The 21969-nt window shown below is 36.1% G+C and overlaps 1 protein-coding gene across 1 annotated transcript; it reads left to right on the forward strand.

The window, feature by feature from the left end:
• The first annotated feature begins 20419 nt into the window (after positions 1 to 20419).
• Positions 20420 to 21425, forward strand: LOC138168674 (steroid receptor RNA activator 1-like). Its single transcript, XM_069097578.1, has one exon. The coding sequence runs from the start codon at positions 20439 to 20441 to the stop codon at positions 21102 to 21104; it is 666 nt and encodes a 221-aa protein (XP_068953679.1). The 5' UTR covers positions 20420 to 20438; the 3' UTR covers positions 21105 to 21425.
• Positions 21426 to 21969: the final 544 nt, after the last annotated feature.

Here is a 21969-nt window from a genome sequence, read left to right on the forward strand (position 1 = left end):
GAATATCGTACCTAAAGATAAGACTATATTGATGATGATATGATGAAAACATTATTGTTTAAAATATCTTAGCAGTACAGAGAGAAGTGTCTTTTCTTTCTTCATATCTTCATATATATGCTTCTACGTTCCAGAGAGCTTTCTTCCCATCTGCCTAAATTTTCATGCTTACATTCTCACTCAATGAACCAAGTATAGTTGGATGACCTAAATCATTATCTAAAATCAGTAATATTTTAAACATGATATTACTGTCCTCGCAATATTTTTCAATCGCTGAGAAACAGTAACTTGAAAACCGGTTTTCAAAAACAACTTTAGTCACCCATGTTTTCTATTTCACCACCAAAGCCCTGGAAGCTATTGCTCCATTGTAGCCTCTGAGAGCGGGAGGATTTTGGAGACCAATAAACAATCATTGGTTTTAATTTAAATTCCCCTTTGCATTATCCCCCAATAAAAGTGTTAGGAAATCCTTAGACACTTTAAATCCAGTCTGAGCTCTTTTTCTTTCTTAGAAATGTGAGTTCTAGAAGGCATCTTTTTCCAGAATACATCTATTTCATTCACATTAAAGATTTGTTGATTAGAGTAGACATCTTATTTGATTTTTTTCTTCAAGGCATGAGGATACTTAGCTGTTATATCCTCATTTACACTGACTGCCTCTCCTGTAATTTTAACATTATGTAATTGAACTTAATTTTTAGAGCTATGGGACTAAGGCTTATAATAAAAGTTTCTTCAATATCCTCTTCATTTCCATTCTCTTTCACTGTAATAAATACATAAACTTGAAGCTTTTGTCTGAATGGCTGCTCTGCTAAGAGGAATACCTTTTTGATGGCAGTTTTCAATTCATACAACTAAAAGATGTTCCATTTCTACCATTTGAATATTTCTTTTCCTTGTAGTTGTTTGCAAGTCATAAAAAGCTGATCATTGCCTTTTTCTTTGATTTCACCTGCATGTTTTATAACATTCCATACTATAGACTCAGGCATTCTAGCATCTTGTTCTATTTTAATAAGTTACTGTCTACATTCAGGTCACACAGTTGCACCAATTTCTTGTTCTTATGTAATAAAAGTCTTGTAGTAACTGTTGTGATTTTTGTTCTCATGTAATAACTTTTTTGGGTTGCATTTTTGCTTTCCATCTAAAATATTCCTTCTTTGTCCATTTTATTAAGGGTTCTTAAAAAAGAATACCACTGTTGGTAACGTGGTGTGTTATGAAATATGAGGTACATAGCAGCACATCCTATCCATGTGCAGCAATAGGCAAGTGGAGACTGAAGACAAAGCAGGGAGTGAACACCCTCACCTAGCTTGCATGGCTCACATTAATTTAATTTTGACTTGCATTAAATGCAGCCTGGTATCATTTTATATCATCTACACTAATCAAATTTTATTAAATCAAGACTTTGCTGTAATTGAATGACTGATGACACATGAACATTTTAGCTACTATGAGAAGCAGGCTGGTGTGCTTTAAGAAGCATTGAAGGCAAAGTCAGAAGACCTTCCTTTAAAGCCCAGCTCTGTTACTTATTAGCTGTAATAATAAGATAAGTCACAGCTTCTTTAAGCCTCAATTCCCTAATCCATTAAATGGGGATACTAATACTTGCACTCCCTACTGCATGCAGTTGTGAGGAAAGTGTTTTGTAAACTTGAAAGCACAATTAAAATCTGTCATTGTTATCTAAGACACATATGCAATGCAATTCTTTTTTTTTTTTTTTGAAGAAGCAAACATTTACAAAAATGTTTATTCAGGCACAACTTCACACCAAGCAGAGTTTTTCTGGGAAACTTTTTTAATGCTTGGAAATTTTTCTTTAAAAATAAAAAATCATACTTTCCCAACTGCACAAAGATTTTGGCAAACTACCAGGTCTGTGAGCAACAGACAGCTCATGGAAACAATTGTAAGACCAGCCAACATTGCTACCCCTAACTGCATATTGGTTTTGCTAGAGCCGGAGCCTTCCCTAGGGTACTGAAATTGAAATGACTGCCCTGGCCCAGTGCTTTGGGAAGTCCAACCAGCTGAAGATGCAATGACTCAGGGAAGCTCTCAGTAGGACGACATAGTTCTATCAGCTGATGCTAAGAAGAAAAAAAAAGACCTGAAGCTTCTAAACATAAAATCAGAATATTACTACCCACTTCTCTCAGTCCCTTCCACATAACTCCTTTTGAAGGTGTGGATTAAGTGTGGCAGAGTCTAATCACAAGTCAGCAAAGGGATTTCCTAGTTCCTGAAGTTCAAGTCTACTAGAAGATACACAAAGATTAGGATCAAAGGCAGAGAGGGTCCCTGAGCTTGGCATCTTCATTTTTATGATCAGAGGCAGCCCTTTTGGCTCAGGCTGGTGAGGAAGGCCAATATTATCCAGACTTTCCATTCCGCTCCCTGAAGGCAAAAGCTTTTGTAGCTCTAAGGGATACTGTGTGGGAACTACTCCTTCTAACATACCTTTTAGATACAATAAAGTGCCTAATTCTGTGGAGCATTCAAGTTTTATTGCAAGTGACTCAACATTTCAATACCTTTGTTCATTCAACAAACATTAAGTATTTTATCATCTATGTTTGAGGCATTGTGCTAAGAGCTGAGGAGTATTCTTTTTCATACCATGGGTCCAAGATTTGAGGTTCTCATGGAGGAACACAAATTTAGAGCAAGAAGGGAACTTAGGAACTATCTCATCCAACCACATTGTTCTACAGAAGAGAAAACTGAGGCCCAGCAAGGTTAATTGTCTAAAATCGCACAAATCTCAAGAAACAAGTCTAAGATTTGAACCAGTCTTCTGCCTCCAAATCTATTTCTCTTCCCACATTATGTTGCTCCTCAAAAGACAAGACACACCTATTCTCCTAAGATCTATTGGGGGAGACACAGCACATACAAAAACAAGAGGGAACATTGTCATCACATTAGAGAATTACAAAGTTTTATTCAATTCTAATTCAGAGAAAAGAAAGGTCATTGCTACCTGGAGTAGCTAATGAGTTTGGCAATCTCCTTTTTACATATGGTAACTCAGAAAGGGTTAAATCTAAAAACAGGCTCTTCATCAGCAATATTCAATCAACCTCTCAATAGCTAAGAGTGGCCAAGAAATGGGTGAAGGAACTGATTCCTGTGTTCCACATTCTATAAGATGGATTTTAGTTCAACTCCTCAGGTGGTCTCCTGTAGGGAAAGCAGTATAATGTGGTACACTAGAAAGGATGTCAGTATTAGAGTTGAGAGTTGGGTCTGAAATTTGAATGGCTCTGAAATTTCTTATAGGTGTGACTTTGGATAAATCCCTTGCCATCCCTGTGTGTCTCCTTAGCTTCCTCTTCTATAAAATGAAGGGATTGGACCAGATGATCTCTGAAGTCTAGGCCAGCTCTAAATCCTGTGATTTTCAAATATCTCACTTTTTGGGTTGATATCTGCTCTCGTTCCAACCCGATGGACTGATATTCTGGTAATTGGCCCCTATTTATATATCCTCTTCATTTCTACTCAACTCCATAGGTTTTCTTGCTTTGACCATGGTTTATTAACCTCATTAACTCTACCTGCAGGAGCTTGTAGGAGAGAGCAGCAGGGAACTTTGCATGTCCAGCTGTCCTCTCTGTTCCCTGCTGCCCTCTCTTGACAGTCAACTGCCGCTGATTCTCAGCCCAGAACCAAAAGAAGACATATACTTTCCCATCTCCAGCATCTTCTCACATAAAGGCTCAGAGTTAAGTTCATGTACATTTGCAAAGGCTCAGACTGTGAAAAAGAAGGGCACACTCATTCTTTGAGACTTTATTACCTGGTGAAGTGTAACATGATACATTTATAGGAAAGAAAACTCAGAGCTTTCTAAACTTTATTATATCAAGAAGATGTGTTTTATTTAGTGGAGCTTATGGAACTACTGCAGTATATGTACATTTTTACAAGGCATTTTATTAACTTGAGACAAAGAAGAAAAATCAATGAGAAACACAATGTCCAAATAGAATTTCCATGTGCACTGTGCACACTTTATACTATCCAAATCTGAGAAATGAATCCTCACTTCTTGACTTGGTGGCTTTATTAAAAGAAAAGGCTTTTAGATGTAAAGGAAATATGATTAGTTAGCCTTTAAAACACTGCTGCTTTCTACAGAGCCTGTATTTGTCATAATAAAACCCACCAAATGCAGTAACAAATGATCATATCGGCATATGAGTTACATGCAGCAACATTAAAAGGTTTTAACTGTGACTAAATAAATAGGAATTGTATAGCAAACCACTTACTGCTTGTTATCCTTTTGTTAGTGAAACTAGAGCTAGTATAACCTTTTATACAAAGAAACTGTATGCATTCATAAGTGACTTTCAATTCCTGCCTGGATCGTGCCAAGGTTCTGGAGTGACAATTGTGACATAAATCCCTCCATTACACCTTATTTTGTACATTTAAAAAAAACCAAGCTGTTCTCCAGCAAAAAAAAAAAAAATTACAGGTGCCACATTTGACCTTGTATAAATAGCAGCACAAACAGCTAGAAGTATATAAAGATGAGAGTTTCACCTTTCTTTTGCTTCTCTTCTTTTCATCTGTTTAAGCCAAGGCACTAACTTTTTTTTTTTTTGCTTTTCGGAGGGCATTTGGGGTTAAGTGACTTGACCAAAGTCACACGGCTAGTGTGTCAAGTGTCTGAGGCTGTATTTTAATTCATCACCTCCTGTCTCTAGGGCCAGTGCTCTATTCACTGTACCACCTAGCTGCCTCCAAGGCATTAACTTTTTAAAATGCATGTTTCAATATGGGATTATTAAAAGTGTTTTCCACTTTGCAAAATGGAAAGAGTACAGAGTCAAGAGAACCTGGGTGCTAGTTCTGGCCCTGCCATTATTTCACTGTGTAGACTTGGAAAAGTTATTCACCTTCTCTAGGCCTCCATTTTCTTGTCTATATAATGAGAGGACTGGATTAGATGACCTTTAAGGTGACTTCCAGGTTCAAGTCCTATGTTTCTTTTTAAAAAAAAAAGTTATATTGGGGCGGCCAGGTGGTGCAGTGAATAGAGCACTGGCCCTGGAGTTAGGAGGACCTGATTTCAAATCTGGACTCAGACACTTAACACAAAAAACTAGCTGTGTGACATTGGGCAAGTCACTTAACTCCAATTGCCCCTCCAAAAAAAAAGCAAAAAAAAAGTGATGTCTTTACTTCTGAAATGATAGAATTATGATATACATTACCATTTGGAACATTACAGACTGATTAGTCCAACCTGTTCATTTTGCAGATAAAGAAACTGAGGTGCAGAGAAAGCAAGTAATTTGGATCCTAATTAGTTAATTGTAGAGCTAAGCCACCTGACTTCTATTCCTTCCACTGCACCATGATGTGGTGAATGAAATGAAATCAATTGATAGGAACATTAATAATAATACATATACCATAACTCATATGTGCATATGTATATATGAAATTTTGCAGATGTGTACATGAAATTCTGTGCATATTCTATACATCCACACCCCTATATATACACATTTGCAGAATTTCAAAAATGTTATACAAAAATGCATTTGTAGCACTTGCCACTATGCATGTCTTTACACTCTGCTTACCAACAATTTTTTTTTTTCAGAAATCACATTCTACTTTATAAAGCTTTTCAGATTTGTAAGGCATTTTATAGTTTTGTCATACTAAAATTACTCTCTGAGTGACATCATTAGTTTCACCTTTTCAATTGCAACTTTTTTTGAAATTAAAAAAATCTGAAACCTATGAAGTTTATTAACTCCTACCTTTGAAACACACCCTTGAAAACAAACTTTGAAAGAACAACTAAATAATAAGCAATAAAATGCTTGAATTGGAATTACATAGGATGGGATTAGAAACATGTGCGGCAGAATGGTATATAATATAGTTGTTATGATGATGAATTTTCTAGCTATTAATAAGGCGTTTCAATTTTTCACTGCCACTATAATTAAAATAATAGCAAGTGACAAGGTTACTGAATATACTGCATTGACTATCATTTCTTATGTTAGTGATTTGGGTGATTTTGTTTTGACTTTGAAAAAAAACAACCAGAACTAGGAAAGCAGTGGGAAGAGCCCCAGATTTGGACACAGATGCCCTAGCCTTAAATCATGATTCTGTCACTCACCACTTGTATTATCTTGGTTAAGTCACTTAACTTCTTTGTAATTCAGTTTTCCCATTTTTAAAATGAGGCAAGTGGGTTGAATGACCTCTAAAGTTCCCTTCCAGTTCTACATCCATGATCCTACCTAACTCTCTGTCTTCTTTCCAAACTATTGCATAATTTTCTAATTTGCCTATTAAAATTTCTTTCCCCACTTTGAGCCATAGCATCATAGAATAACCTGGCTAGAGGAGACTTCAGAGGTTTTCTAGTCTAACTGCTTCATTTTGTAGAGGAAGAAACAGAGGCTCACATCAAAGGATCTAGATTAGAACTTGAAGGTATTTCAGAAATCCTTGAATCTGACTCCCTCATTTTGCAGATTAGGAAACCCAAGACCCAGACAGGTTACAAAGGGAGGTCACACAGCAAATAAGTGTTTGAGGCAGGAATCAAACCCAGGTCAGCCTTATTACAAACCAAGTGACCTGTTTGTTACATTATTCTCTCTGTCAAAAAGTATTTGCTAGAGGTCACACAGTTAGTTAAGAAGGAGAAGCAGCATTAAAACCCACATTTCCTGATTCCTAGCTTTTATTTTTATCGTTACATTTTTTCCTATTCCTTACACTCTTTTCCCCAGGCCTTTCCCCTAACAAGTCCTTTTCCCTCTTATAATCATTATCTTTCTGATTCTTTGTCTATATTATCTATGATGCTTTTATTAATACAAGATTTTTCAAATTTGTTGTCATTGCATTTTTAAAAGTTATTTTATTTTTATTCATGCTTTTATTTTTTCAAATGCATTTTATTGTTCTGTTTTTAACATCACTTACCTTTTGTTGAGTAGTGGATGGAGTACTAGACTTGGAATAATGAAGACCTAAGTTCAAACCCCATCTCAGTCACTAGCTGTGTGACCATGGGCAAGTCACTTAACCTTGTAGTGTCTCAGTTTCCTTAACTTAAAAATGAAAGGGTTGGGCTCCATGACTTCTAAGGTTTCTTTCAGTCCTAAACCTGTGATATCCTGTTAATCTCTTCTTTGGAGTCAACTTGGTCAGTGTAATTTCCCATTATTCCATTGTGATGTTTTTGTTGGCCTTTACATTTATGTTGTCGTAGTTATGCATACTGTTTTCCTGGTTTTTTTTTTCTTCACTTTGTGTGAGTTCTATACATCTTCCTATACTTACATACTATATTCATAATTTCTCTCAAAATTAAATTTTACTTTTTTTCAATGAGAAAAAATAGATTTTCTCTCCCTGATACCCTTTATACCTCTCATAAAAAATAACAAATATGTATTGTCAAGTAAGACAAATTCCAGTACCGACTATTGATAAAAAAAACAAAAACATCTTCTTCTACACCTGAGTCTATCACCTCTTTTTCAGGAGGAGAAAAGCATGCTTCATCATGGTGCTCTGGAACCATGGTTGGTCAAAGTTCTTAAGTCTTTCAAAATTGTTTGTTAATAAAATGTTGTTATTGTATAAATTGTTCTTGTTCAGTTCACTTTACTCAATATCAGTTCATAAAAATCTTCACTAAACTGGCCCTTCATCATTTCCTATGGTACAATTTTATTCCGTTACATGGGTATCATAATTTGTTCAGCCATTCTCAGCTTATGGGCATCCCCTTAATTTCCAGTTCTTTGCTACTACAAAAAAGTTTCTATAACTATTTTTGTACATTTGTGTACTTTTTTTCTTTTATTGTTCTCTTTTGAGGTATGGAGCCATCTGTGGTATTTCTGGGTACAGTGTAATGACTCTATATTATGCTTTATATTGTGGAGGCCTGATTTACATAGTGTTTCAGTTTCCATTTTTTATTTTTTCCATTTACAATAATGTAGCTATTGTGCACATTATTGTTTATTACCGGTTATGCTTATTTTACCAGGCATCACTTTATATATGGTTACCCATGATTTTCTGAATTAATCCCATTTGTTGTTTCTCTTGGTGTAATGATATTCCATTGTATTAATTTCTATTTGCTAAGCTATTCTCCAAATGATGGATACTTTCATTGTTTCTAATTCTTTTCTATCACAAAAAGTATTGCTATCAATATTTTGTTATGTATTAATTCTTTATTTCTGGCTTTGATCTCCTTTAGTTATATGCCAAGCAATGGAATTTTGTCAAGCACTCTTTTTTTAGTCTGATCTCATCAAAAAAGTCTGCAGTCCACCTCAGTATTATTTATGATTTAATATATCAGGGGCAAATGTCACTACTGAAGTACATCATGACAGGATATTATTACACTTCCCTTATCCCAAATTAGATCTACTGGGCTGAGTTCAAATTTTCACTTTGAAACTTGTTCTAATGTATGACTCTTTTACATCCTAGTGTATTTTCTTTCTCTTTCCTACATTCTGATCACTCTTACTAAAAATAGTACTAGTCATGATCATCAAACACATTCAAAATCTTTGTACTGTCATCATTCTCTTCCTACTCCTACCATGTTTATTTAATAGACTTTAAAATTATAGGAACTTAGAGAAAGACATAAACTTATAGATCACTTGGTATAATCCAACAAATGTATGTCATATAGCTTCAATTTGAATACCTTCAGTGACAGGAAGCTCACAAGGTAGCCCATTACATTGAATTTGGTGAATAATATATATGAAATGTAGCACATAAACTCAATAGATTGCATTATGTCTTTTTGACAGTGAAAGCCAGCTATATAAAAGAGAATGAGACCTTTTAGCATTCATTCAAAAATTAAATTAAAACAAAGTGCTATTGAAAAGTGAGACTTCAACTTGCTTTGTGATTTCATACTTTATTGAAGAATTATGGTTATCATAAAATACGTGTCTGGTTGAACAAGCTGGTATTTATTACTTTCTGTTGCCAATTAAAACAAAATTTAATTAAATGGTTTTGTAAATGAATCATTATTAGTCTTTAGAAATGTTTTTCACGTTTTGATGAGCATATTGAGATAATGACTTCCTTCATATGAAAAACAAAATGCAGAATTTCCCAGGAATGGTCAAAGGATGCCTTTAAAGCTTTAGGGAATTTAGTCTAGCTCTTGATGATCTGTAGCCTTAGTACCCTACACATTTCTTTCAACTTTCCCAAGCCTAAGGTCAGCCGAATCCAATGGGTTGCAACTGGGAGTCCCACATGGTGCAGGCTAGCACTTACTGATCCAGGGGATAAGGAAAGGTCATAGTCAGAAAGCCACTGCTCAGGCGGAGACCAGAAATATCAGGTTAGAGTTTGAGATTGATTAATTAATTAGCTAAGCTGAGTCATCAAAGGCAGGACGTAGGATTTAGATTGGAAGCATGAGTTATTATCAGAGGATCACTGCATTCAGGGGGCAGCAGATGAAGCATGGTCTGAGCTAAGTAGAAGATTAAGATAATAGGAGAATATAAAAGAAGAAAGTTTCACAAAAAGTCTAATACAATTAACAGCACTTTGAGTCTTGTGCTCAGGCATGTGCTTATTTTTATGTCAGTCATACTTTCTAGTTTCCCCAGCTGAATTTCAACTGGATACCTCTCCATAATAATTTTACCTTCTAAGGAGAGAGCTGGTCTTATGAGGATGATATATTACCACGCATAAATAAATTCTTGTCTTTCAAATCTAGTACTTCAGTGTTTCATAGTTTCATCTGTATGGATACATACATTGATACTCATCAAAAACCTCCTCCATTACTTAGTAGTGTAACATTGAGGGACTGCTGCTGGGCTTGTAGATGCTGGAGTATTATGCCATTCCCTTTTCTACTGAGATGCCTCTGTTCTTAGGATCTAGGCTGTGACTAGACCCAGTTCAGTGCTGCGGGAATCTGGCCTCAAAGGAAAGGGGTTAGACTTCCTTTTCTCCCATTATTTGCTTGATAAAGCCTCAATCCTGGCTTTATCATAAGCTCAATCATAGCTTAGTAAAAAGGTGCCCAATATACAAAATGAATAAAATATGGGACAGGTATTTATTTGTAGCATACATGCCTGTGCCCATGCATGCACACACACATGTTTAACATAAAGGGCTAAAACAGTGCATATCAACAGAACCACTCGGATTCAATGATATTTTATAATGACTATTACAACTGTTGAATCTTAGCCTGTTAAAGTTGGTAGGGGCCTTAGTGATAATCATGTATAACTTCCCCTCTTTTCAGATGAGGAAATGAAGTGACTTGTCTAAAGATCCATAAATAGTCAGTGGAAGAGACAGACCTAAAACCCTACAGTCCTTACTCCTAATCTAGTAGCCCTTTCTAGCACTATTCCTCACTGCCTGTCCAGTTAAAGGAGGCCCAATTTTTTTTAGCACCAACCTCAAACCAATGTCCCAACCCACTCATTTCAGCATCTCAACTTCCTGTGAAGTAACAAACATCCACCCTGCACATATTCAAATTGGGCAGAAACATAGGCTTTGTTTTTCCAAAAGACAAAAGATGAAAGCGGGGATTTCTTCACTTTTAGTGCTTACTTAGGCTGAATTTTTTTCACTTAAAAGAGCAATTGAATAGATACCCTGTCTACTGCAAGACTTGCTAAAAATTGAATTTTCAGGCAGAGAACTTTTTTGAAGGAGCCAATTGCATGCAAACATTGTCATGTTCAGTTGGGAAAAAATAGACAATGAGAGTTACTATAGGTTTTAAACAAAATTGCCATCATCGTCCTTTTTCTCCTCCTTCTTCTTTTCCTTCTCCTCCTTCTCCTTCCTCCTCCTCCTCTTCCTCTTTTTCCTCCTCTTCCTCCTTTTACTCCTCCTCCTTCTTCTTTTTCTTCCTTTTCTTTGTAAAAGAAAAGGGAACTTCAGTAAAATATCAAAATGCTGATATGTTTTATCCTGAAAAGAAATATTAAAAGTCTCTCTCTTTTTCTCTCTGTGTTTCTGTTTATATTTCTATCTGCCTAACTGTTTCTGTATCTATATTTCTGTCTGCTCGACTCTCTATATTTCTATGTTTAACTGTCTCTGACCTGTCTCCCTATCTTTCTCTTTTTCTGACTCTGTCTTTCTCCATCTCTACAACACTCTTTCTCTTTCTTTTTCTCTGTCTCTGTTTCTCTGTGTCTCTGTATTTCTTTGTTTGTCTCTACCTCTCTGTCTGCCTATCTTTCTCTGTTTCTGTCTCAGTTTCCCTATCTTTCTCTTTATCTCTGTCTTTATTTCTTTCTCTCTTTGTCTCTGTTTACTCCGTCTCCACTCTGTCTCTATTTGTCGGCCTCTTTCTCTCTCTCTATGCATTTGGTTTTTCTAGTACTTGAGGTCATCAGGTTTTCTTGTATTTATTTGTATCTGCTTCCTCTGTAGAGCAGAATAGAAAACTCCCACTTCAGATTCCTAGCAACAACTGCTTAATTTGACAATTTGTAGATGGTATTCTTGTATTACCCTTTAGACCTTAATAATTGGTTTTTCTTTAGTGCAGTATTAAAACATTAAAGGCCATAAATTCCACAGTCACCTGTATCCATTTATTGCTAATTTATTATGGAGCATATCATAAAACTTTCCTTGACACAGAGGCCTCTTCATAACTATAAATCTTTTTTCAACTGTTTAGATAACTTATGCTTAAGTTCAAGAAAAGACCTTTAGGAGCAAATATTTTAAACATCTATTTATTACATGCTAATGGTACATGTTGGATAGCTATGGTGAATTCACTGTGAAATATTAATTTATATTCAGAATATTTATCACTTCAAACCCTTATAAAGATAAATTTGTTTTCAAGAGGGAAAATATTCTATTAAGTGACTGTTTTGTTAATGTTTTTAATTGTCCAGCTGAATAATTTAGCTATAACATATAAAAGGGGAGATTTTTTTTAGAATAAATATGTCATTTGAAACAATGCAAAGGCTTAATTTTTTTTAACTTAAAAGTTTTGTCTATACAACACAACCAAATCATGCTATTTGACTGGGAAATCACCTTTTCTGTTTCTACCATGAATGAACACCACCTTGAAGTTATGATACATGCTACATGGTACATTTGTCCTACTTCTAAAATTAGTATATGGATACATTTGTGCTACAGATCATATGGTATGGTAAATGATGGTCTTTGTACAAAGAATAGTTTCTACCACCCTTCCTCTTAACCATTTTGACCAAGGGGTCTAGGAAGTTTTTAACTATCTCCATCTTAGTGCTTTCAGAAGTACCTACAAATCTCCTGGCTACATTCATGACAATTAAGTAGATCAATATACCCATTTAGTTCCCTCCTTTTTATATATTTATTCTCATTAATTATGTAGTACTAATAATAATAACCCAAATTTATATAGCACTTTATGGTTACAGAATATTTTATATGATATCTAGTTTGATTCCCCACTCCAGACCTGTGAAGTAGTTATACTTTGTCACCCCATTTTACAGATGAGGAAACTGAGGCTCAGAGAGGAGAAATAGGAAGGTAATGTAATAATAACATAAATAATATAAATGTAAAATGTAAATAAATAATGTAAAATAATAGCAAGAGCACCAAACTTGGAATAAGAGGAATTAGGTTTGAATGGCATCTCAGCTACATTCTAGCTTTGTGCTATTTGTGTGACTTTGGACATTTTCTTCCTGTATAAATTTGTGGCATTTGGAAGCATATTAGTACATGATTGTTGTGAGGAAAGCTCTTTGTAAACTGTACAGTACTATATGTGTGAACCATTATTATCACCTTTGCCCAAACTCACATAACTAGTAAGTAGTAGGGCCACGGATTTAACCCCTGACCTTGCTCCAAGTGAAAAGCTTAACTATTTCCCTTTTTGAGATGGCATAGGTCAATTTCAATCAGTGTTTCCTTGACCTAGGCTGTCCATTGCTGGACATTAAGAAATTAGTGTTCAGGGGCAGCTAGGTAGCACAGTGAATAGAGCACCGGCCCTGGAATCAGGTGGACCTGAGTTCAAATCTGACCTCAGACACTTAAAGCAAAAAAACAAAACAAAATTAGCTGTGTGACCTTGGGCAAGTCACTTAACCCCAACTGCCCTCCAAAAAGCAAAAAAAAAAAAAAAGAAATTAGTATTCACAGGCTAAATTAGTTTCTATATTCTCTCCCTGAAAAAAATGTTATTTTTGATGCATGGTTGAAAACTAATCTGGTGTAACATAAATAATTATAATTTTCTTCAAATATTTTCTTTTTTGGAGAATTATATATTGTTAATATAATCTCCATTGCAAATAAACAAACATTTTAAAATCATATTTACCTTATGCTAAGCTAAAAAAAATATACATTTAAATTCAGCTGCCACTTGAAAATATTTTAAAAGCACAAATTATTTTTTCATAATTTAACATTTATAATAGGATCATAGGACTGTAGCTTCAAATCTGCAAAGGACTTAGTCCAATCCCTCATATCAGAGATGAAATGAGACCCAGAAAAGTGAAGGTACTTGCCAGAGGTCACACAGGTAATAAAGAAATGGCAGAGCTGAGATTTTAATCCAAGAACTCTGACTCCATATGCACTGAAATTTGCCTTGCTTTGCAAATTTTAGTAAATCTGTCATATTTGGAACTATGAAATGACTCTTTTCCTTGCTGAGGTGAATCTCATTTGTACTCTCTATTCCATTAGTCTTCTAATGTTTTTCAGGAATTTGCACCACTGATAATTTCTTTGTTCAATCTTATTGTTAATCTCTCTTCTTCTACAGCCCCCCCCATTAGATTTCCCCCATACTTTAAAAAATAAATACAAAACAAACAAAAGAACATACCATCCTTTAACCCTACCATCATTCTGGTTATTATCCTATTTCCTCTTTACTACTAAGTTTCTAGAAATAGTCTATACTCTTTACTTTCACTTCTTCACCACTCACTTATTTCTAGTCCTCTGAAATCTTTTTATATAATGCTATTGAATTTTCTCTCGTCTGAGTCAACCAAACTCAGCAATTGCAAACGACAGAAATCTGCCCATAAAGCTCTCTACAGTAATGGTTAATATGTTAACTACTGGCAGTAGATTTCATTTCCCCCTTCCTTAAATTTCCCTATGGCATGGCACTTCTCATACAGTCATGATGATGGTTAGACTCAAGTTGGGGGCTCAGCATTTTTCTTTGGCATAGTACTGGACTAGCTTCCTACTTCCACTATCTCTGGCCATGGTGCTGATGCTTCTTTGGCATTCTGGCCCACTCCCATAACTCCAATTATTGTTTTTAAGTATACTCTCAAATAAAATTATCCAGCTTTCATTTATCTCATGAGCTCTTTTCTCACATTTTAATTCCTTTTCAACGTCTTCAACTGGATGTCCCACTAGCCCTTCAAACTTGACATGTCTAATTCTGAACTCATCTTCCCTTCCTACTAAAATCTTACCTATTTCTGTTGATGGTAATTATTTCTCAAGTCATTTAGACTTAAAAACTTAGAGTCATCTTTGACTTTCCCTCTTTGTCCTCCCTCTCCACCTAATCAGTTGCTTTAGTACCCTCATCTGTAAAGGGAGGGCCTTGGACCATATGACCTCTGAGTACCTTGGAGTTCTAGAGCTATAAAACAATTGATTCTACCTCCACCATATGTTTTATGTTTATTCCCATTTTTCCATTCACAATATTACTAACCTAGTTCTAGCAACTATCTCTCAATTTAATTATAATAATAATATTCTTCTTACTGACCTCCCTACTTTCATTCTCATAACTTCTGCAATATTCCTTAAATATCTTCCAAAGTAATCTTCCTAATAATAGGTCTTATTGTGCCATTTCCCTGCTCAAAAATTTTCTGTGGTTCTCTGTTTCCTGAAGAGTAAAATGCAGATTCTTTTTCTTTAAGTTTAAGACCCACCACAGGTTGGCTCCAATTAACCTTTACAATCCTATTTTACCTTTTCATACTCTAAATTCCAGTCATTCATTTCCTATGCCTGGAACACAATGCTTCTACCTCTACCTAGTCCACATAATTGACTTGGTAAACTTTTTTTAAAGTGTAGAAATATGAATTTTTATTATTCTTATTATCTGTTTAATTCTTTCTCATCCTTCAAAGTTCAGCTCAGGGCTACTTTCCTCATAAAGCATTTCTGGTTTCCCCCGCTCCTCCCAAAAAAGACCCCATATGAAGTTGTCTCTCTATGGTCAGATTTTCTACTGACACTTTTTTTCAGGATCTCTATCACATTCTACATTATAAAAAATGTATTTGTGTTTATCTGATCCTATCTCCTAGCTTTCCTCCCCACAATTAGAACATAGTCTCCTTGAGAATAAGAACTGTCACTTTTTTGTCTTTGTATATAGTAGGTGTACAATACAATACACAATAAATGGTCATTATCAAGAGTAATTACCATTTTCTTCTTCTTGATGTTATATTCCTTTCCCTAGTGAATTATCATCCTTGTTTATATCTGATAAACGATTTAATTGGTAAATTGAAAGATATATAATACATTTCTGTATAGTTATCTACTGACAGATAATCTGCAGCCTGATGTCCCCAATGCAGTGTTTGTTATAAAGTAGCATGGCACAAAATGACCACTACAAAAATATCCAATTGATATGCATCATTGTTGCTGTAGTCACTAATTGGTGATGGTCTGAAGGTTTAGATTCCTATCTGATTATGAGTTAGGCAAAACTTAATCTAAGGTATCAAATTCTTGTGGAAAAAAAATCATGACATATCTTAAAAGTCATCTTGCTTTATTAAAGTATATGTTTTAGTGTTATATTCTAAAACTAGAGCAATTCCTATTCATTCTTTGACATTCTGAACATATTGCCATAATAGGAATGTGATAAAGGAAAAAGACTAAGTTAACAATATCAGGAAATTTTCATCCATCAGCATAACATTGAAAGGTCTTTGCAACCCTGGTATATAGCCTATTATGAAGCATAGATTACCAAATGCTTGAGTAATTTTCTATGTTGAAGAAAAGAGTGCTTCTAAAATTTGAAAGCAATTTAATTTTGAATAATTTAAAAATATTAAATAACCATTGGTGGTTCCTAACACTTTCTTTCTCCTGAAATTGTAGTATTTTGCACCAGTGTGTTTCCTTGATCTTTGTCTGAAAGAATTGTTTGGTTTTCTTTGGTGACATTTGGACTCCTCCAAACTTATCAGGAGGCTACAATTTAATACACAGAGAGGCACAGAACATGTCAATATAATACCACTAATGTTTTCCATGTTTATGATCTGAGGGTCAAAGTCAAACCTCTTATTGCATTAATAATGGCAAAGTAAAAATAGGCTTTGTAGTTGTGAATTCATGGTTTTAAAGAACAATTTCCCTATGTTTTCATTAATTGAAGCCATCCATTGAAATGTTCAAGGATTATATCAGAATTCAAACAATTTATCTCATGTTATACCTTTAGATTGTGAAAATTATGAATATGGGCATACATATGGATTCTTTATAACTATCAATTCTAAAATTACCCTTCTTTCAAAAGTTATATAAACATAAATCATTGAAAACTATATGTAGAAAAAAAACACTTTTAAAGCCTATTATCAGGGTAATTAAACACTGATTTTGACCTACTTGTTTGAAATAACTTGGTTTGTGGTATGCTTAATATACCATATTCAAAAGCATGACTATACATTTTGAATTCAGATACCATCAGATCTGAAGACCAGGACTAATCAGGGTTTTAGCAAAATACTTCTAAAGAAACTTCAGAGTGCTTCACTAAAAAGCTTTTTTCCCAGTGACCTGTACTATAGGCAGCAGAGTATAACCACCACAAATAGTACTGACTGGGAATCAGAGGAACTAACTTTGTATCCCTACTTCACCATATGTGCTGTACAATCAGGGAAAAGACATTTAAAATTCTGAATCTCAAGTTTTTCATGGATAAAAATAGAATAAAATCAGCTTGAGTAACAATATCACATGGTTACTATAAGGTTAAATAAAATAATGGGTATAAATGACTTCATAAATTGTAAAGCAGTTTACAAATATTTATTATTATTAATATTCTGTTTATTATCATCATCTCATTCTCATCTTTTTAATGGAGTTCAGATATAAAAAGAACCATAACAAGTTGCTATCCTATTTTGATTCATTTCTATTTAGTGTTCTGTGGACTACTGAACAGGTGGGGAAAATGCTTTTAAAGTTGAATAAAATTATCATGATATAACATCATTTTCTGTAGGTTCCCTGAAGGCATCCTTTGTATAACTCCAATATCAGACAAGATACTATAGATGAACCCCAATTGCCCTCTAAAAAAAAGCAAAAAGCCAGATACTGTAGATGATATATGACTCATATTATTCCTGCATGAGTTTATTTCTTCTGCTAAAGCTTTTCATTCTAATTAGCTTGGACATTGGGAGTAATTGTAAAGGAGACTTTTATTTAAATTTTTTTTTTGCCTTTTGGAGGGCAATTGGGGTTAAGTAACTTGCTGAAGGTTACATGGCTAGTAGTTTTTGTTTGTGTGTGTGTGTGTGTGTGTGTGTGTGTGTGTGTGTGTGTGTTAAGTGTCTGAGGCCAGAACCAAACTCGGGTCCTTCTGACTCCAGGGCCAGCACTTTACTCACTGTGCCACCTAGCCACCCCTATTTAAAATATTCTTGACCTTTTATGGGTCATTGTGATTTCTAGATAATTATGGACAAGATATTGGTCTGTGATTACTCTCTAGTTCCAGTACATTTTATTGGTTGAACCCTAAGTGTATTTTGAAGTCTGTTTCTATAATATGAGGATTGGTTGTCTATGAGTCCATGAAATCTAGAGATCTTCTAATGTGTAGTTCTAGTCATGAAGTCATGTCTAGCTAGGTATTAAGTAGGTGCTCAACTTTTATATCCCAAAGTGATGTGTTTAATAGTTTCTATCATATCATCTTTATAATCTGAGTTGATAACTAAATCTAGTCTCCTTAATAATAATTTCTGTATTTTTTATGTTAATGACCTGGTCTTAAATGACCATCCTAAACTCCTCTGTAACCACATAGCAGTCATTTTTTTGATGTTTCTTTGTTAACTTATTATATTGTTGCTTGGGTTAATGTGGATGTCATTCACAGAAAATGTTTTGATTTCATTCTTGAATCTTAGTGGTTTCATGACCTCAATCTAGAGATAAATTACTTTTGGTTACATTCAAGAAAGTCAGCCTTGACTTGGTGAAGAGATATCTGCTTGTTTCAAAATCATTTCTGTATATTTTTAAAAACCTATTCATTATATACTCTGAAAATGTATATTAATTTTCTTTCTCCTTTTTGTCAAAGGAATGTTCATCTTTCTATGGGTATGTTAGGGTGATGGACTTTGTGTTTCATTAATATTATGTACATTTTTTGTCAGGCTATTTTCCAATTATTTTATGATACATTTCATCACAGATTTAGAGGCGGAAGTGACCTTAGAGGCTATATCTTACAACTGTCTCATTTTACAGATGAGGAAAATGAGACCCAGAGAAGTTAAGTGACTTGTTCAAGGTGACACAAGAACTGAACAAACAGAGATAAAATTTAAATTCAGGTCTTTTGATCACAAATCCAGTGCTTATCTCCACTGAAATACTCTGTTATTGTACTGTTAATTGCTTAATTTTTTTTTTACCCATTTGGCTTTGATTTCAGGATGTCAGTATCTTAACATATTTTGCCATAACTTCCTCTTTCATAGAGTTAATGCTCTGTGTATCTGGCCAACTTATTCATACATATTGCCTTTATCCATTGGTTCCATTTGACTTGCAGTTTCAGGTTCAAAATCTTCACTCTTCATCTTTCATTGATCTATGTTACGAATTTCACACCTACTGAGCCCACATGACTTCTTGATATCACAGGAAAAATATTCCATGAGATGAAGGAATTGTTTAGTGCATGTTTTTCAACAGAGTCATATAGTTGATTTTTCACTCATATGTCTCAAATGATTAACAAAATGTTTTGGTTTAAATTTCTCTTTAATTTAATAATTATTAATATTAAATTAATATTTAATTCTGTTTAGGAACAGCAATAATGAGTTCAAGACCAGGCAGAGTCATCATAGATTTGAACTGTTTCCCTGAAAAAATACCAAGTTTTAAAATAGTTGTTCTTGACATTATTGTGTCAGTATCTTGTCATATTCTAAGTAGAGGGCTTATTTTCATGTAGATATAAAATACTGTAAAATTATTGCTATACTTGGGTCTGTTTTATGTATTTGCAGTACATGGACAAGCCATGAGTTCAGACCTGTCAAAGGTTTTCTGAAAACCAATAAATATTAGTGCTTTCAAATCATTTACTTATTGAATTGGCAATAAATTGCTCCTAACTACCTTGCTCCCCCATCTACCTCCACTGTTTGGCACACCTTTTTCATGCTGTTAGTCAATATATTGTTTACTTATAAGTTTTTGTAGGCTGTTTTTGCATGACACATTCTGTCAATGTTTGTAATTGGCCTTATTTGGAGAGATCACTGGGGTTCTCACCTTTTAGTGGTTGATAGGCAAGGTCTCTATTAAGAAAGTAGGGAGTGGAGCCAACATGGCAGAAGAAGGGCAGTGACTCACCTGACCTCTCTCCAAAACTCTTCTAAACACTTGTAAATAATGCCATAAAACAATTCCTGGAGCAACACAACACACAAAAGGATGGGGTAAAATAATTTTCCAGTCAAAGACAACTTAAAAGATCAGCAGGAAAGGTCTGTGAGAGTGGAGCACAGTCCAGCCCAGGCTGTGCCAGTATAGACTCAGTCCCAGCAAGCCAGAAGCAGGCCTTGGGAACCACTGAATCAGCAGTAGCAGCAACTGCTTCCAGAACTCTCATCTCACAGATGGTAAGGGGTTCGAACAACTAATCAGGAGACTACAGAGGTATTCTTGCTAGCACGGAGGCAGGACTCTGTTGCTTTGCCCATACTTGGATCCTGGTAGCAATGCTAGGGTGAGGAGGAGCACTAGCATACTAGAACTTGTGGCCACAGTGGATCAGTAAATAGAGACCCTCCTCAGGGTTCCAGGGCAGACGTAAGGGCTTGTAGTCACTCACAGACCAGAGCATTAACCAGAAGAATAGTAAACACACCTCTTCTTAGCTTAGATTATAACACCTTGGAAGAAGTGAAAACTTACAGGTCCTTAAAAGCATTTCTGAAAACAGTTGCACAAAATACCTGAAACTTGTGACAGTACACCCTCCACCCTGGAAGCAGAACACTATTTTAACTAAGAGTTAAAAGTCAGAGGCGATGGCGGAGCTGTACGTGAAGCTGGGGAACAAGGATAGAGGCTGGAATGACCCTCCACAATTCTCTTATGGGCTGCAGACCCAGGCTAGCAGTCATAAAAAGACACCCCTCACTAAGCGGGTTGCAGCTCCCCAGGATGGTTCTCCAAAAGTGCCTGCCTCAGAGCCTTTTACTGGGGCTCCTCCAGTGGGACCACCACCTCTCCTGACAAAGGCTCCAGGGCCCCCTCTTGGGGGAAGCTCTTCTCCTTTGAGGTTGAAACCTACCAGTTCCCCAGTCACTTGTGAAATAATGCTGGAAGATGTGCTGGGACCCTTGGAACAGGCTTTGGAGGGCTGCCGGGCTCATACACAGAAACAGGTCTTTGATGACATCAGCCGGCGCTTAGCCTTGCTTCAGGGACAGTGGAAGAGTGAGAAGCTGTCAGTCCCTGTGAGGAAGAGGATGGCACTGCTGGTGCAAGAGCTCAGGAACCACAACTGGGATGGAACCGATGACATACATCGATCACTGATGGTGGATCATGTGACTGAGGTCAGTCAGTGGATGGTGGGAGTGAAAAGGTTAATTGCAGAAAGGAGGAGCCTGCCTTCAGGGGAAGCTGCTAAGGAGAAGCCTACTACTACAGAGGAGAATGAGGTCTCGGGCCTCTCTACAGCTCTGTGACTCCCAATTTTCTTCCTCCCCCATAAGTCCCTATCTCCCCCCACTGTTCTAGACCTTGAACTATCTCTGAATGGACCTGGTGGGGTCTGGGGTCTAGGGCTTAGGTTTGCTTGGCTTCCTTGGCATCAGCAGGAGATAGGGAGTTGGAAGAAGAGAAGGGAGGCTTATCTTTTTAGCAGAGAAGCTGCTCCAACTCTAACTGGGACTTTGACCAAACTCTGGGGCAGGAAGACTGTATAGGCAGCTAATTGGTTGCTTCTGACATATGCAATTAAATAAAAACATCTTGTCTAGTGGTACGTCAAAAAAAAAAAAAGAGTTAAAAGTCAAGAAATAGGGAGTCAAGATGGCAGAGTAGAAGCAGGACCTCCCCACTGCTCCGGCTTCCACCTTCCCCAATCCATGTAAAAAGGAGGACTGTAAACAAACTTTGGAGCTGCAGAACCCACAAAGTGACGCACTGAATCTAACCTCCAACTGAGGACAGCCTGGCAGGCCGGCAGGAATCAGCCAGTGCAGCGCTCTGGGAGCCAAGCCCAGCCCCACCCTAAGGCTTTAGCCTCAGGGCAGGCCTGACCAGCCGCCCCCTGGAGGGACTCCAGATCAGCAGCAGCTGTGGCCATTTCCAAATTTATCAACACATAGATGCAAAGGACAAAGTGAGAGGTCAGTGCAGTCTGGACTTTGGGACCCAGTAAGTGGGAGTATGTGGCTTTTGCCCCCAGGGCGAGAAGCCGCTGAGACACCAGGCACAGCCAGCCAGCGCCATGTGGCAGCTTCAGCTCCTGGCCTGCAGACTGTAGGGGGACCAAGCACCAGTCTGAGGGGTAATCGCTCTTGCTTTAGCCTGCTTGGATCTGGATTG

This window comes from Petaurus breviceps, unplaced genomic scaffold (assembly GCF_028583685.1).
Source record: "Petaurus breviceps papuanus isolate PSGF00001 unplaced genomic scaffold, PetGlider_PUasm1.0 37, whole genome shotgun sequence".
NCBI lineage: Eukaryota > Metazoa > Chordata > Mammalia > Diprotodontia > Petauridae > Petaurus > Petaurus breviceps.

Coding starts and splice junctions, on each gene's coding strand:
- LOC138168674 (XM_069097578.1), top strand. CDS start 20,439: ATGGCGGAGCTGTACGTGAAGCTGGGGAACAAGGATAGAGGCTGGAAT.